The 18,119-nt window shown below is 49.1% G+C and overlaps 2 protein-coding genes across 2 annotated transcripts in view; both read left to right on the plus strand.

Moving 5' to 3' along the window:
- Positions 1 to 3,412: 3,412 nt before the first annotated feature.
- Positions 3,413 to 18,119, plus strand: part of LOC139603915 (zinc finger protein 239-like) — a 169,557-nt gene continuing 154,850 nt past the window's right edge. The window contains exon 1 of the mRNA XM_071454925.1: positions 3,413 to 3,596. Coding sequence (XP_071311026.1) covers positions 3,588 to 3,596 — 9 coding nt within the window. The 5' untranslated portion in view covers positions 3,413 to 3,587. The remainder of the gene's footprint in view (positions 3,597 to 18,119) is intronic.
- On the plus strand, positions 4,277 to 5,975 carry LOC139603918 (zinc finger protein 3-like; the record flags this gene model as incomplete). Its single annotated transcript, XM_071454928.1, has 1 exon — positions 4,277 to 5,975. A coding segment is annotated over one exon (705 nt), but the record flags the coding sequence as incomplete, so codon positions are not given.

The raw sequence follows: 18,119 nt of genomic DNA on the forward strand, positions 1-18,119 counted from the left end.
GTGGAATTTTAGGGGGGCTTTGGGGCATTCCCTTGGTGTGGGGAAGGGCTGAGAGGCCCCAAAACCTCCTTAAAAGCCACAAAAGTCCCAATAAAACCCACTAAATCCCAATTAAATCTCTCGAAATCCCATTAGAACAACCTAGAATCGCAATAAAAGCTCACAAAATCCTTTGAAATCCCAATAACCCCAAAAATCCAAATTAAACTCCGCAAATCCCCAGAAAATGTCCCCAAAACCATTAAAAGCCCCACAAAATCTCCCACAAGACCCAAAGTAATCCTGGCAACACCCAAAAATCCCCACAAAAACCTTCAAATCCCTCCCAAATCCCAAAAATCCCCAAAATCCCCAAGGAATCCCACTAAATGCCACCACAATTCCAATAAAATGCCGCAAAATCTCCTAAAAATCCAATAAAACCCCAGGAATTTCTGAGAATCCCAAAAAATCCTAAGAAAATACCAGTAAAAGCCACAAAAAAATTCAATAAATCCCCAAACGCCCCCAGAAAAACTCCCCCTCAAAATGCCAAGAAAATCCCCCAAAATCCAAACCCCCAAAATCCACAAAACCAGCCACTCCCAGTCAATCCCAGTGTGATTCCAGTCGCTCTCAATGAGATCCCAGTGTAACCCAGCATGGACTCAGCTGCTCTCACTGGGATCCCAGTGTGATCCCAGTTGCTCCCAGCATAATTCCAGCTGTTCCCAGTTCCTCCCATGATGATCCCAGTTGCCCCAAGAATAGTCCCAGTCCCTCCCAGCAGGGTCCCAGTCGTGCCCAGTTGCCTCCAGGGTAGATTCAGTTTCCCCCAGCATCGTCCCAGTTGCTCCCAGCATGATCCCAGCTGTTCCCAGGGTGGTTCCAGTGCCCCCAGGATGGTTACAGACACTCCCAGTATGTTTCAGTTACCTCAGAATGATCCCAGTCTTTCCCAGTTCCTCCCAGTTTCCTCTAGCATCATCCCAGTTTCCATCTGTTGCTCAAAGGGTGGCCCCAGTTGCTCCCAGGATGATCCCAGTTGCCCCAGTTGTAGTCTCAGTCCTCTCAGCATGGTTCCAGAACCTTCCAGCCGATCCCAGTTGCTCCCAGTGTGTCACATTTTCCTCCCAACATGGGCCCAGTAGCTCCCAGGAAGCCCCAGTCAGGTTCCATTCACGCCCAGTATAATCCCAGTACGAGTGTAGCCACTCCCAGTATGATCCCAGTCCCTTGCAGTCTAATCCCAGTTGCTCCCAGTCACTCCCAGTCTGATGCCAGTGCCCCCAGAGTGATCCCAGTTGCTCCCAGCATGGGCCCAGCTGTTCCCAGTGTGCTTCCATCACTCCCCTATGGTTACAGACACTCCCAGGATGGTCCCAGTTGGACCCAGTTGCTCCTGCTCTAGTCCCAGTCCCTCCCCATATGATCCCAGTCCCTCCCAGCATGGTCCCACTCACTCCCAGTTGTCCCCAGTGTGGTCCCAGTTCTCCCCAGCATGGTCCCAGTTGTTCCCAGTGTGGTTCCAGTCCCCCCAGGATGGTTCCAGACACTCCCAGTATATCCCAGTTGCCCCCAGCATGTCTGCAGTCATTTCCAGGCACTGCCAGTGGCCCCAGTAAGGTGTCAGTTATCCCAGTATGATCCCCCCGTCATGCCCAGTAGATCCCAGTTGCCTACAGCAGGCATCCAGTCCTTCCCAGTTCCTCCAGTTTGCTTGCAGCATCATCCCAGTTTCGCTCAGCTGCTCCCAGTAGCCCAAAGTGTGATCCCAGTCGCTCCCTTTCAACCCCAGTATGATCCCAGTAAGCTCCAGTTTGATCCCAGTCACATGCCAGCCCTCCCAGGGTGGTCCCAGTATAATCCCAGTTGCTTCCAGTCTCTCCCAGTATGGTCCCAGCTGCCTCCAGCGTGGTTCCAGTTGCTTCCTAGATCAGCCCAGTCAGTCCCAGTATGATGCCATTTGCTGCCAGCGTGCTCCCAGTTGCTCCCAGTCAGGCCCAGTCTGGGGGATGATGTGCAGGGTGTGCTCCCAGTCCCTCTCAGATCCTCCCAGTATTAGTCCAGTCCCTCCCAGTATGATCCAGAGATGAGCCCAGTGTGCTCCCAGTCCCTGCCAGTATGAACCAGTTGTGCTCCACATGGTTCCAGTTTCTCTCTTTCACCCTCACTTTTGTTCAAGTCACTCCCAGTATCTCCCAGTGTAACCCAGTTCCCTCCAGCATCTTTCCAGTTCATCCAGTATGATCCCATTTGCTCCCAAGCACTCCCAGTCAGCCTCAGTGTAGTGGCACTCACTGCCAGAATGATCCCAGTCAGCTCCAGCATGATCCCAGTACACCCCAGTATAAGCCCAGCAGTTTCCAATCACTCCCAGCATGCACCCATTCACTCCCAGTTCCTCCCAGTTGCTCCTAGCATGATCCCAGTTGCTCACAGCTGCTCCATCCCAGTCACACTCAGCACCATCCCAGTCACTCCCAGTATATCCCATTTGCCCCTAACGTGGTCTCAATTGCCTCCTGCAGGCTCCTACTCTCTCCCAGTATGATTCCAGTACGATCCCAGTATCCATCAGTGCGATCACAGTCTGCCCTGGCATGGCAGTATGATCCCAGTATGATGTCAGTACAAACCCAGTCCCATCCCAGCATGATACCAGTATAATATCAATAGAAACCTAGAATTGTCCCAGTCACTGCCAGTACAATGCCAGTATATTCCCAGCCACTCCCAGTACAATCCAAGTACACAGCCAATACGTCCCCAGTACATTCCCAATATGATCCCAGTATGATCCCAGTACAAAGCCAGTACAGTCCCAGTCACTCCCAGTATGATCCCAGTCTGATGTCAGTACAAAGCCAGTACAGCCCCAGTCAGTCCCAGTACGATCCCAGTGCAGCCCAGTCCCTGGCAGTGCTGCCACTGCTGGGATCCCCCAGGCCTGTGTGCGTTCCCCCCTGGCGGATGTGCCGAGAGGAGCCCCAAGGGCTGGCAGGGGCCAGGCAGGGTCCCCAGCAAGGCCCAGTTTGGATGTGCAGCCCCCAGTTTGCCCAGTTTGCCTCTCCTTTGGCCCGGGCTGGGTTCCCCCCGCCCGCAGCGGCTGGGAGCAGCCGAGAGCCCCGCGCTGCCCATGCCGACCTGGCCCGGCTCCATCGCCGCTGCTGCCGCGGGCTGCGAGGGCTGCAGGAACGGGGCACCGAGGGTGTGGCTGCTGCTGGGGGAGGAGGAGGAGGGAGGGAAGGGCAGGGATGGAGGGGGAGGAGGAGGCGGGGTAAGGGGAGAGGAACAGGAGAAGGGATGGAAGGGGCGGGATGAAAGAGGAGATGGGGGTGGGGATAAGACAGGGGAAGAGGAGGAGGGGGGATGGAAGAGGAGGAGCGGGAGGAGAAAGAGGAGGGAAGGAGGCGGGGTTAGGGGGGAGGAGGAGAGGGAGGAAGGATGGAGGAGAAGAAGGAGGAGAAGAAGGAGGGGGAGATAAGGCAGAGGAGGGGCGGGAGGAAGAGGAGGGACAAAGGCGGATCAAGGGTGAGCTGGGGGAACCATGCGTTCCAGCCTTGCCTGAATTCACAGCCCCCCCCTGTGGGATCATCGCCCCCCCCATGGCGCACGTGAGCGGGGAGGGGGAGCCCGGCCCGGATATCCCGGGGGGGCCCTGGGTTGGGTTTTTGGGGGGATGTTTGGAGAATGAAGACGTCCAAGGCTGAGCGGAAAAGGCCCCTCGGGGGGACATCGGGCGGTGGCGGTGGCGGCTGCCGGCAGAGGCAGCCTGGAGGAGCAGAGCCCTGTGTGCCCCAGGAGGCCAAAGTGGGGAGGCCAGAGAGGGGGGAGTGCCGCCATTGGCGGGAGCCTCAAGAGCCTGGAGAGGGGCAGGGGGGACTCCTTGGAGCCGCTGCAGCGCAGAGCAGAGAATGAGGGGAGAAGGGAGCCCGGGAGCCCAAACAGCCCTGGCATCCCGAAATGGGGAGGGCCAAGAGGGGGCAGTGCGTCCCCAGAGACGGCCTGGGGGTTCTCGTTGCCCTTGCCTGTGGCACGGAGGCAAATCCCATGCTGTCCTTGTCCTTCCTCGCCCAGAGCAGGAGCTGAGCATGGAGAGCAGGGAGAACAAATGCCCACAGCAGAACCTGGTGGCAGAGGCCGTTTTGAGCGGCTCCACGGCGCAGGAAGCCAACGGGGAGGAAAAGGCCCGGAGATGCCTCACGAGGAGGGGCTGCAAACGCAGATGGCGGGGATGTGAGGGGGAAAGAGGCAGCCTGGGCCAGGAAGGCGGCCGGAGATGGAGCCAGAGTCGGAGCTGGTGCTCCATGAGCAGCTCCATGATGGGGAGAAGCCCCACACGTGTGTGGAGTGTGGGAAGAGCTTCAGGTGGAACTCCGAGCTGATCAGGCACCAGAGGACCCACACTGGGGAATGGCCCTACGAGTGTGGGGAGTGTGGGAAGAGCTTCAGGTGGAGCTCCAGCCTTATCGTGCACCAGAGGATCCATACTGGGGAACGGCCCTACGAATGTGGGGAGTGTGGCAAGACCTTCAGCCAGAGCTCCCGCCTTAACTCGCGCCAGAGGATCCACACTGGGGAGAGGCCCTATGAGTGCTCCGAGTGTGGGAAGAGGTATCAGACCAGCTCCCATCTCCTCCGGCACTATCAGATTCACACAGAGGAGAGGCCCTTCCAATGCCTCGACTGCGGGAAGGCGTTCAAGTACAACGCCGAACTTGTCAAGCACCGGCGCATCCACACCGGGGAGAGGCCCTACGAGTGTGATAAATGCAGGAAGAGGTTTCAGTCCAGCTCCCATCTCCTCCAGCACTATCGCATTCACACAGAGGAGAGGCCCTTCCAATGCCCAGACTGCGGGAAGGGATTCAAGCACAACTCCACCCTCGTCACCCACCGGCGCATCCACACTGGGGAGAGGCCCTACGAGTGTCCCCAGTGTGGGAAAAGCTTCTCCAGCAGCTCTAACTTGACCCGACACCAACGGAGGCACCGGTAAGGGAAGCCCTGCGAGTGCCCCGAGTGCGGGAAGAGCTTTGTGCGCTGCTGCAGCTCCATCCCCCACTGGAGGAGGCACTTTGGGCACAGCCCTGGTGAGCCACAGTCCATGTGGTCCATGTTAGGAACACACCTGGCTGCTTGTCCTTTGGTTTGGCCTGAATTTTTTTCTCTTCTCCATGTGTTTCCACTCCAAAAGCCAAGAGGGATGAATCTGTCACTTCAAAATCACGCAAATCCCACTGAAAATAACTGAATTTTAACCCAAAAAGGCTCAATCCTACCTCAAATTCCTTGTTCCCTCCTCAAAAAACCTCAATCCCATGCCAAACTCTGCATTCCACAACCACCAGGGTGAGATGGGGTTAGAAGGGGACTGGGAGAAGTGGGATCCCAATTTGAAACTGTGGGATGGGGATTGTGTGGGGCTGGGTGTGTGGGATGTATTTGATAGCAAATAAAACTTTCAGAGTTACTGATTTCTGTCCCATTCACTTTCAGTCAGTTCTGTTTGCAGAGTGCCACCTTCTCAGCTGATTCAATTCCTATAAAAGTCCCATTTTTTAAATCATCTAGCCTCTAACAATTAAAAAACCAATATCCAAATAAAACCACGCACCCCCAATAAACCTTTTAAAAATAATTTTAATTTTTTAAGAGTACTTAAGGATGTTATTAAAGTTTAATTGTTTGGTTAAAATCTCTGAGAAATTATAGTGGTGTTTGGTTTTGCCTTTAGTATATTTGTAATATGAATTGTTTTACTAAGGTGTGTTAGATTGTATGTTAGTTTTGTAGGTTTTTTTTATCTGAAGTATATTAATTATTCAGTTAAAACTTTCAAAATATATTTCTTGATATATAATTTGTTTATTTATATGCATTGGTAATATTATAGTAATAGTTGTTGGTTTGAGTTGAATCATTGTTGGAGTACTGTAAAGAAGACTTGAGATTTTTATATTTCATTTTTATTATAATTAATTTAATTTCAATTATTATTTCTTTGTTTATAATTTTATTGCAATTTTTTGAGAGGGCAGGAAGGAAGTTCAAGGGCAGGAACATTTTTTCCTGGCTGGGAACTGGAATTCCAGACCCTGGGAGTGTGTGCAGGACCACACAGACTGGGATCAAAGATGGACTGGGATCAAAGATGGACTGGGATCACCTGGACTGGGATCACATGGATGGGGATCGTGTGGATCAGAACCCTCCAGACCAGGATAGCCTGGAGTGGGATCAAATATGGACTGGGACTGTATGGACTGGGATCCCAGGGACTGGGACCATATGGATCAGGACCACACAGACTGGGATCAAATATGGGCTGGGACTGTTTTTTAAAGTAAATTATATATATTTTTTAATATATATATTTTATATATATATATATACATATATATATATATTTTTTTTAAATATATATGTAAATTTTATATATATTTTGTTATATAGTTTTTATTTCTGTCATTAATTAGACTTGTGAAAAGAACTGCTTGTGTTAAACTGCCTGCTTGGATGGGAGAACATCCAATGCACCCAGGATGAGGACACCTGTACAGATCTGCCAACTATCAGCACTCCCCGTCTGAAGGCAGAGTGCACCAAGGCCCAAAACCTGGAGGTGATAAAGAGAAGGAGCCAAAACCACAGCCAAGGAATCTGCATGCTCTAAAAAGGCAGATCCAGGGCAGAGCCATGCTAAACAGTTCTTGGAAGATGTAAACTGGGTGCATCTTGGCACTGAGGCAGGAGCACCCTGTTACCTTCAGGGATCCCCTGAAATACCTTTCCCCTTACATCAGCCTGGTGCGTATTCATAGAGCCTCATGCACAGCAACTGGGAAGGGTTTAACAGTTTACTGGGTATATTAGCGTTCAGAAACACATAATCACCAGAATGATTATATGCAGGTGCTTTTATTGAAGAGCTCTGGGTGTCAGGGGTACCAACCCAAATCTGACTCCGACATGGGTTCGGGATGAACATGTTTTTTTATTCTATCCTTATATAACTTTCATGTTAATGATTAAACTTACATTGTTCTATTGTATACATAGATTTCAGCCAAGCATGGGCTCCTCATGGCCCCCCTCAAACTTCTAACATAGTTTCTCATGATTCTTCCTATGATTATACAGTAAGTATATTTAATTACTAAACAATCATCACATCTAACAATTATATCATTTATCATGTACTGCTTATGCAGGTGCGATTTCACATGATCTGGCAAGCACAAAGCCTAACGTTTTCAGAGTCTATTTTTGACATTTTTCCAGGGCCCCACTATCATTCTCCCCCCTTTGAAAGCATTTTCACTTCACTATAGGTGTAAATGTTTTCACTTGATACAGTCCTTTATTTCTCAATTTATTCTTGACGTTCTTCAAGTCCATGGTTGATGTAAACGTTGTCGTGGATGCTGTCACGAACTGGAGAACCAGAAGATGGTGGGCGTGGATCTCGTGTCAGTGCCTTTATTATCTTCTGGTTCCAGGATGTTTTCTTCTGTATCTCTCCCTTTAAGATGCTGTAAACTAACCAAATTGCTAAGAATACAATTAGTAAGATTATCACAGTCTCAATGACAGATTTAATCCATGAACTCACATTCCACCCTAACCCTTTAAAGACTTTGCCTAGCCAGGTCGTAGTCAAATCCTTTTGCTCTTCTTGTGCTTCATGCTCTATTTGTTTCAACTGATTGATGTCATATTCTACATCTGCAGTTACATTTGGGATGTGAACGCAGCAATGACCAACCCATCCCTTTAAAAATCCACATACTCCATGCTCTTTCAGGGGTAACAAATCTAAGGCTAATCGATTTTGTAAAGTCATTTTTGTGGTGGCTTGCAATTGTACGTTTAATTCTTTAAATCCTTCCCGGGTGACTCTTGCCAGTCTATCTACCTGACCTGTAAGTTTGTACAGCATCTTCTACTCTGATAGTTTGCTGTAGGACCAAGCATAGACTCTAGGGCCCACCCAAATTTTACTCCACCAGAGGGTTCTTGCCAACTGTCATCTGGATTTTCATTGTCTAGAACTTCTCATCTTGCTCTTATCTGCACAAGTTCATGTTTTCCGTTAAATGGGGACTTTTCCAAATTGGACATGAGGTTGGGAGGCCTAAAGTAATTTCCTTTACTTTCCCATCTACAGGCAGATGTGTTGTCCAGGTGCCATCACTTGCTGCCCATACAAATTGTCCTGGACCTCGGACTGTACTCCTGGTACATCCTACAACTGCTTTATAATTCCCTCTGCCTTGTTTATGTTTGATCCCTCTGCAAGCACAGCCAGTTTGTAGGGCTATTGCCAGGGGTGGCATCTGCTTTATCTCTGCATCATCAGAAGTGCAGTCATAAGTTTTATTACATGCCCACCAACTTACTTTGTCTGCCCTCGTTCTGCTACTGGTGGCAGTGTTTGTTACTGCTGGATCTGTTTCATTCTCGGGGCCTTCCCACTTAATGCCCCAAGGGGTGTTTGCCATACATTGGAATCTTTGAAGGATACTCACAGACCACGCACTGTCCCAAGGCTCTGTCTGACCTTTCTGATCCTTGGCCTCACACTTCCATACCAGGGTGGTTTCTGTAACATTTTCTATAATCTTTTTATAGTGTGGCAAATAGCATTGCCATTGTGTGATGCCTCCTGATTCTCCCATAGGGGTTCCTAGTCTGCCATCACTTAGAATACAGTCTTTCTGGCCCATGGGTCTCATCCATGTTCCTATTTTCTCCCAAGTTTCCTTGACTACTTGGCTCGATTCGGATACCTGTTTACATGCAATTGTTTTGTCCTTTTGTATTTCAGGTAGTTTTGATGTTATGATTCCCCAATTTACTGGGTCTCCTGCTGCCCTTTGGTATTGGCAGACAGGCAGTTATTCTACAGGTGTTTTCCATTTTGGCAAAGTCTTTGACTAATCTGATCATTACATTCTCAGCCCAAACTGCATTAGAAACCTTTATCGCCTGTGTTTCTGTTTGTACCTCTCTCTTCATTCTAGAATGAAGAGTGTTTAGTTGATCTTTTTGCATTTCACATCCCAAAGACATTAATGACCATAACATTGGCACAATTACTGATAGCATTCTCAAAGTGATTAAACACATCTTATCTGCAGCCTTGTTGGTTCCACAGTTTACACAGTCTGTGATCCAGGATGGATTTTCTTCACTCGGGTGTAGTGAATCCAGGGGTCCACACCGGCTACTTTGACTGCTGTAAAGGTGGTCAGCAGTACCTGGTGGGGCCCACTCCACTTTTCTTTCAGTGGTTCTTCGTTCCAGTTCTTGATGTACACCTCGTCTCCTGGATGTATGTTATGAACTGGGTTCTCGAGAGTCAGCGGTCTATTCCGCACGAGGATGCTCTGGAGCCGAGCTAAAGTTTTCCCAAGAGACAGAACATAATTATACACTTCCTGCTTTCCTGTGACGTGCACATTAGGGTTAGGCTCAGGAGATTCATATGGTTTCCCATGCAATATCTCATACGGACTGACTGACATCCCACTCCTAGGCTTTATCCGAATCCTCAACAGTGCTATTGGCAAAGCCTGGGGCCACTGCAATTTGGCTTCTTGGCATATTTTACTGATTTGCCTCTTTAGTGTCTGATTCATCCTCTCTACCTGTCCACTTGACTGGGGTCTCCACGGTGTGTGGAGGTCCCAAGTTATCCCCAGCAATCTACTTACCTCTCTTACTACTGTAGCTATGAAATGGGGCCCCCTATCTGATGATACCCTAGGGGTACCCCGAACCTGGGAATAATCTCCTGTAGTAACCACTTTACTGTTTCCTTTGCTTGGTTGGTGCGACAGGGAAGGGCTTCTGGCCACCCAGAGAATGTGTCAACCCCCACTAACAGGTATTTGTATCCTCGAGTTCTTGGCAGTTCTACAAAATCTACCTGCCAATAGTCTCCTTGCTCTATTCCTATCCGAATTCTTCCTAGCTGTGCTTGTCACCTAGCCACTGGGTTGTTTTTCAAGCAGATATCACATTTTGACAATACTGATTTTGCCATTGTTAACATCCGTACCGAAATTAAACTCTGCTTTAGCAATTTTACCAATGCCTCTGCTCCCCAGTGACATTCGTTATGTTTAATTTGTAGAACTTCTCTCATTATCAAGGGGGTACCACTATCTGTCCTTGTGCAGTCACATACCATCCCTCTGAATTCTTTTGTGCTTTTAGCAAATGTGCCGGTCTCTCATCTTCTACTGAATATTTTGATTCTGGAGGCAAATTGAATTGGGATACATTAAGCTTTAAAGGTATCAATGCCATTGTTGTTTGCACCTCTCGAGCAACCTGTCGGGCTGTCCAGTCTGCTTTTCGATTTCCCTCACAGATTTTGGAGTTTCCTGATTGCTGTGCTTTGCAGTGTATAATTGCCACTTGTTCAGGTTTTTGTACTGCTTTTATCAATTGCAGGACTGCATCCTGATGTTTAATGTGCGTACCTTGAGAAGGACAATAGTCCCCTTTCTTTCCACAGTGCTCTGTGTACATGCACCACTCCAAAAGCATATTTTGAGTCAGTCCAGATATTTACCCTTTTCCCTTCACGTAATTCTAGTGCCCTGGTTAAGGCAACCAGTTCTGCCTTCTGGGCAGATGTATTTGGTGGTAATGCCTTTGCCTCCACTGCTGTACTGACTGTTGTTACCGCATACCCAGCGTATCTGGTTCCGTTTTCCACGAAGCTGCTCCCATCTGTAAACAGCTCCCACTCTGGCTGCTCTAGTGGGACGTCTTTCAGGTCTTCTCTTGCTGAGTAGGTGTACTCTGTTACCTCCACACAGTCATGCTCTAGTGGGCCTTCTTCAGTTGTGGTACCTAGGAACAAAGCTGGATTCAAAAGGTTAGTTGTTATTAATGTGACATCACCCTGCTCAGTCAGGACTACCTGGAATTCCATCATCCTGCTTGGGGATAGCCAAAGGCCCCCTTCTGCTCTAAGACAGTGGTTACCATGTGTGGTACATTGACATCTATGTGCCTTCCCATCGTGAGCTTCCTGGCTTCTTGTATCAGCATCACAGTGGCTGCGACTGCCCGCAGACATGGAGGCCACCCGGCACTTATGCTGTCAAGTTGTTTGGAAAAGTAGCCCAGCGGCCTTTTCCAGCTTCCCAGACCTTGGGTCAGGACTCCGAGTGCTAGGCGCAGCCTTTCATGGACAAACAGCTGAAAATCTTTAGACAGATCAGGTAAGCCTAATGCTGGAGCAGTTGTCAGTGCTTCCTTTAATTTTAGGAAGGCTTCTTTCTGTGGCTTGCCCCAGGTGAATGGCTGCATCTTCTGAGCTTCACACAGGGGTTTCGCAATCCGTCCATAGTCCATGATCCACAGGCGACACCATCCTGCCATCCCGAGGAAGACTTGCAGCTCATGTAGATTCTGGGGCTCTGGAATAGCACAAATGGCTTGGATACGGTTAGTGCCTAGTTTTCATTGCCCTTGTGAAATTTCACATCCCAGGTAGATCACAGTCTGTTGGGCAATTTGTGCCTTTCCTCTGGGTACTTTATAACCTCCCATTCCCAGGGAATTTAAAATCTCAATGGTTACCTTTATACAGGCTGCTTTTCTTCTGTAGCTATTAGTATATCATCAACATACTGCAACAACAGGTATTGGTCTCTTGGTACTTGCCCACTCTCGGTGCAAATCTCCAGCTCCTTTGCCAGTTGGTTTCCGAATAGGGTTGGCGAGTTCTTATATTGTGTCCAGGTGAGCTGGGTCTTTCTCCCATTCCCTGGGTTTTCCCACTCACAGGCAAACAGTTTCCTACTTTCTTTGTCAAGGGGGATGCAGAAAAAGGCATCTTTTAAATCAATTACACTAAACCACTTATATATCTCCTTTACGGATGTCAGCAATGTGTAAGGATTTGTTACCACTGGATAAATGTCCTTTGTTATTTTATTTAATGCTCTCAAATCCTTCTCTAATCTATATTCACCATTTGGCTTCTTTACTGGAAATATTGGTGTATAAAATTCTGATTCACATTCTTCTAAAATTTGGTATTTCAAGAATTTCTCAAAAATCCTTACTATTCCTTGCCATGCTTCTGGTTTTACGGGATACTGTTTGACTTGTAGAGCCCTCGCCCCTTCTTTTAACTCTACATGCACTGGTTGTGCCAATTTAGATTTCCCTGGTATATCTGTCTCCCATACAGAGGGAATCACTGCATCTTCTACCTCCCTAGGGATAGAGGGAACAGGTTTTTCTTTGATCATTAAAATCTGTCCCGTCTTTGATTCAGATATTTTCATTATAAGCTCCCCATTTTCAAAGGTTATTACAGCATCAAGTTTCGCTAGCAAATCTCTCCCTAAAAGTGGAATTGGACACTCAGGTACGTATAGGAATTCATGTGTTATAACTTTGTTCCCAAAACACAAATCTAGGGGTTGCAAGAATGGCCGTTTTTCCTCTTTCCCTGTAGCGCCAACTATTGTTGTTTGCTTGTCCCCAATTTGTCCTTGCAAATCATTCAATACCAAGTAAGTAGCTCCTGTATCTATTAGAAATTGTACCTCTTTATGTCCTAATTGTTTATTTATAAGAGGTTCCTTAACTTGTTCTACTGGCTCTATGTCTAGTCAGCCAGTATACTCCCCAAAAACCATCCCCTTGGTAACCTGCTGGCACTGATTGCCCTGGTGAAACTGGTTGTTCAAGTCTGGACATTGTCTTTTCCTGCCGAACTTCATATAGTTTAGACTAATTTATAGTTTTGGGCACAGCATTCTGAACTCCTATTTGGATCCACTCTTGATATTTCTGTAGTCTCCCCACATCGCAAAATAAATTAGGGTCCCAATTTGGATCCTCAATTGGGAAATTCTCATCTAAATTCCCTGTTACGAGTCCTTTTCTGATGTGCTCTCTTGCCCTTTCTTTGGCTGCCTTAAGTACCATCTCTTTCTCAGTAGTATCCATCAAAGTATCTAATATTAATATATTAGATATTTTAATATACTATATATAAATATATATTAGATATATTAATATTATATATATATATATATATACATTTTATTGTATGTCTTCCCAGTCAGGATTTTGAGTTTTTATAACCATGTTTAATACTCATGCCATTTTATCAGGATTTTCTCTATGAATTCTGGCTGATTGTTTCCAAATAACTAAATCTGCAGGAGAGAAAGGCACTTTTATAAATACTGGCCCTTCCACTCCTACACTTTGTCGCAAGGGGGCAATTACAGCCCGTTTTTGTCTGCCTATGTCTTTTCTATCCATAACTGGGGCAAGGTTAGACCGACTCCTGGTTCTGTGGGTTACCCCATCGTTGATTCTCTCTCTCTCTCCTTCCTGCCACAGTTAGGTTTTGCTCATCTTCCGAGGAAGAGGGATCAGGTGACGATGGGAGAGGAGAATAAAGAGGGAAGGGTGTACTAGACGAGACAGGTTCAGGACTAGGTGGGGTAGGAGCAGGCAGTGGGATAGGGACAGATGGAACAGGTGGGATAGGGTTAGGTTCTCTTGTTCCTATTGGAGCTACCTGTAAATCAATATCTGAATAATTTTCCCTACTCAGGCTTTCTTTCAATGCCAAGTGTTCCAAACAACGTTCCTCACAAACCCCACACTTATTGCTTGCAGATGTTTTAACCATCATTAATCCACATTCATCCTGCCATTCTGGCTTTCCCCATAAATAGAAAAACAAATCAACATACAGAACCTCATCCCATTTTCCTTCTTGTTTACAAAATGACATTAACTGCGAAATGGTGTTATATTGCAGAGTCCCATATTTTGGCCATTTTTCACCATTCTCCAAGGCATATCCTGGCCACCATGTATTACAATAATCAATCAACTTAGCTTTACGTAATTCTTCCCCAAAATTACCCTGTTTCCAATGTGCTAATAAGCACCCCAAAGGAGAACTTTGCGGGATAGAGGTGTTGCCGCCCAAAATCCCTTTAAGTTTCTCCATTCCAAATATACCACAAATTGCCGAACCCGCAACGCTTTCGCGATTGTCTTATGGAACGGCGCCTGGGCTTGTACCAGCAGGAATTCCTTTAGCCCAACCAAGCGTAGCTTTTGCTGCGTCTCATTGGCAGGCACCCAAACCAAAGTAAAAAGCACCTTACCTTTCTCCCGGGGACGTGGCGAGTGGCAGAAGCGGTCGCGGCCGATCGAGCTCCCCGAGAATCCCTCGGTGCCGGCTGGAGCGCGGTTGAGTTGCGAAACTCGCTCAGCAGCACCCGCAGGGTCCCATCCGGGGTCGCCAAAATGTTAGCATTCAGAAACACATAATCACATCAGCGATTATATGCGGTGCTTTTTATTCAAGAGCTCTGGGAATCGGGGAAGTTTCCACCCAAATCTGATTCCAACCATACATTCGAGGTGAACGTGTTTTATCCTCTATCATTACATAACTTTCATGTTAATTATTAAACTTAAATTGTTCTGTTGTATGCACAGATTTCAGCTAAACATAGCCCCCTTTAAATTTCCAACATAGTTTCTCACGATTCTTCTTATGGTTATATAATAATTATATTTAATTACTAAACAATCACCACATCTAACAATTATATCTTTTATCGTACTGCTTACGCAGGTGCAGTGACCTGAGAAAACACAAAGCCCAATATTTGCAAAGACGATTTTTAACATTTTCCAGGGCTCCACTATCACTTTTATTTCTTGTGGGAAAAAACCCTCCATCTGAACCAGGCACTCATTGCCAAAATTGGGCATCTGCCTCTGGAATTCCTTATATCCAAGGATAGCTCCCAGACAAAAGCTGCCAGCACTGACAAGTCTGGCTGGCCTTGGCTTCCTGAGGGCTGGCCCTCATCTGCCTCTGAAACACTGGGGCTGGGTGCTTTCCTTCCTTATAAAAAGAACTCTTCTTCCTGTCCAGGCACCCACAGCCAAAACTGAGATTCCACCTCCAGAATGCCCAATGTCCAAGGAAAGCCCCTAGACAAAAGCTGCCAGGAGAGACAGGGCTGGCTGGCTTGGCCTGCGGGTGGCCACCTCTCATCTTCTTCCTAAACACTTGGACTTTGTGCTTTACTTTCCTATGGGCAAAAACACCCATCTTGACCATGGCCAAAACTGGGATTCCACCTCCAAAACTCCGTACATCCAAGGATTGCTCCCAGGTGAAAGCTGCCAGGACAGACAGGTCTGGCTGCCCTTGGCCTCCTGGGGGTGCCTCTCCCCTGCTGTCCAAACACTGGGGCTGGGTGCTTTCCTTCCTATGGAAAAGAACCGTCCTTCTTATCCATGCAGAAACGGCTGAAATTGGGGTTCCACCTCCCAAATTCCTGATATCCAAGGGTTGCTTTCAGACAAAAGCTGCCAGGACAGAGAGGTCTGGCTGGCCTTGGCCTCTGATGGCCGCCTTTCATCTGCCCCTGAGACACCACCGGTGTTCTGTGCTTTCCTTCCTATGGAAAAGAACCATCCTTCTCCTCCAGTGTCCATGTCTGAAACTGGGATTCCACCTCTGAAATTGTCAATATCCAAGGGTTGCTCCCCGGCAAAATCTGCCAGTACCGTCAAGGCTGGCTGGCCTGGGCCTCTGGTGGCTGCCCCTGCAACAGTGGGGCTGGGTTCTTTCCTTCCCATGGAGATCCCTGGGACACTGTGGGGACCTCATGGAACCAAGGGGATCATTGAGGCCCCACTGGAGCCCATGGAACCAAGGGGATCATTGTGGCACCACTGGAGCCCAGGGAACCAAGGGGATCATTGTGGCCCCACTGGAGCCCATGGAACCAAGGGGATCATTGTGGCACCACTGGAGCCAAGGGAACCAAAGGGATCATTGTGGCACCACTGCAGCCCAGGGAACCAAGGGGCCATGGTGACACAGAGGGGCTCCATGGACCCAGAGACCATTGTGGCTCTGTGGGGCCTGGTAGAACCATGGAGACCATTCTAACCTTCAGGGCCTCGTGTCACCAAGGGGGCATTATGACACCTCAGGGCCCCATGGAAGCAAGGGACCATTGGGACACTGTGGGGCCCCATGGAACCCAGGGAACATGGAACAGCTCTGGCTGGCTTGGCCTCCCAGGGGCCACCTGACAGCTCTGACTGATCATGGGGTGTCAAGGGCTGCCTCTCATCAGCTCCTGGAGCACTGGGGCTCTGCGCTTTCCTTGCTATGGAAAAGAGCTGTCTGACTTTTCAGATGCCCATTGCCAAAATGGGTACTCTCCCTAAAATAATTTCCTCTATGCAAGGGCATCTTGCAAAACAAAACCTGCCAGCTCTGGCTGGCCTTGGCCTCTGGTGGTCACCTCTCATCTACCCCTGAAACACTGGGGCTCTGTTCCTTCATTCCTATGGAAAAGAACCAGCCTTCCTGTCCAGGGACCATGGCCAAAATTAGAATTTGGCCTCCCAAATTCTGTATATCCAAGGATTGCTCCCAGACAAAAGTAGCCAGGATAGACAGGTCGGGCTGGTCCTGTCCTCTGGTGATTTCTTTAGACCCTGAGCTGAATGTTTTCATTTGGAAACACCTTGGAGAGGGCCCAGAGATGTCCCAAGGAGGGGTTTGGAGGCCTTGGGCCCATGAGCACTGTATAGGGACAAAGGAGCTCTGTGCTCGGTGGGGTGGAGCCTGAGGACAGTGGAGCAGAGCCATGAGAGTATTTAAAGAGCGATTTCAGGGATGGTGGATCCTTTTGACATAGTGGAAAACAGCCAGAGAGAGAAAGAATTAACACCAAGGGCAGCTGGGGAGGCCCAGAGTGGCAGCAGGAGAAAGGAATTTCCCTGTCAGGGCAGGGCTGTGGTGCAGCACGTCCCCAGCAGGAGCCTGGAGCAGCCCCAGGCTTTGTGTGGGCAGGCAGGGGCAGGCAGGAGGCAGAGCTGTCAGCAAAGGAAGGGCCCAGCCAGGTGGGGCAGCCGGGGGATGCCGAGAGCCTGCAGGGACAGAGGCCGGGGCAGGGACACCGTGGGACAGCCTGGGCTGCACAGGGCACAGGGATGGGCAGCAGCTGCAAGACAGCCCTGACAGAGCCAACCTGGGCAGCGCTTTGGCCATGGCTGCTGGGCCTGGGCCTGAGCCAGGAGGGGACAAGTGACCCTTGCAGGCCTGGGGCCTCATGACCTCCTTGTCCCTGCTCAGCAGCCTGGCAGGGGCTGCCCCACGCTCCTGCCCTTGGCATTGCCCATCCCCACATGCCAGGGCCCATCCCGGGAAGAGCCCTGAGCGAGGAGGGAGGGACAGGATCTGCCTGGCCAGGCCCTGGGGCTCAGGCCTTGGCCCTTTGCATTCCTGAAACAAATCCAGGTTTGCTCAGCACCAGAGACACCTTTGCCTTGTTTGTCCCCAGCTGCCATCAGAGCCTCCAGTGTTCTGCTCTCCCTGGAACCTGGGTACTCTTTCTCAGTCCTGTCCCTCACAGGGATCTCTTTAAAGTACAAGAAACTTCAGTATTTCAATCTCACTTGGAGCTCTTGAGAAGTCTTTGAGCCCACCCTGAGGGACTGGGTGTGATGCAAAGAGCAGCAAAGGCCCAGAGGGTGATTAAAGTCCTTGTGCTGTGTCTGTGCTGCTGAGCTGGGCCGGGCTCCTGGCCCAGAGGCAGCTCCTGGCAAGGGCAGCAGAGCTGCAGAGAGACAGCTCTGGCCAGGAGCAGCTCCTGTGCACAGCCCAGCAGGGCTGGGGCACTGCCAGGGCCCCTCAGGGACACGAGCAGGGCACAGACAGAGCTCACAGGGGCTCAGCACTGGCCGGGGCTGTGGGATGTCCCCGCGGGGGCTGTGTCACAGCAGCACCTCTGGGGCTGTGTCCCAGAGCCACAGAGCAGCTGGGATGGCAGCAAGGGGCTGTGTGACAGCACAGAGTGGGCTGTGTGACAGCACTGAGGGGGTTGTGACATCACAGAGCTAGCTGTGACATCACAGAAGGCGGCTGTGTGACATCACAATGTGGGTTGTGACATAGAGTCACAGAGCAGCTGTGTGATGTGAACAGAGAAGGCTGTGACATCACAGGGTGACAGTGACATCACAAATCTGCTGTGAGACATCACATAGCAGCTGAATGACATCATATGGAGGTTGTGTGACATAACAGAGTG

Source organism: Agelaius tricolor, unplaced genomic scaffold (assembly GCF_023055355.1).
Source record: "Agelaius tricolor isolate 1412-34295 unplaced genomic scaffold, bAgeTri1.0.p SCAF_42, whole genome shotgun sequence".
NCBI classification, from domain to species: Eukaryota; Metazoa; Chordata; class Aves; order Passeriformes; family Icteridae; genus Agelaius; species Agelaius tricolor.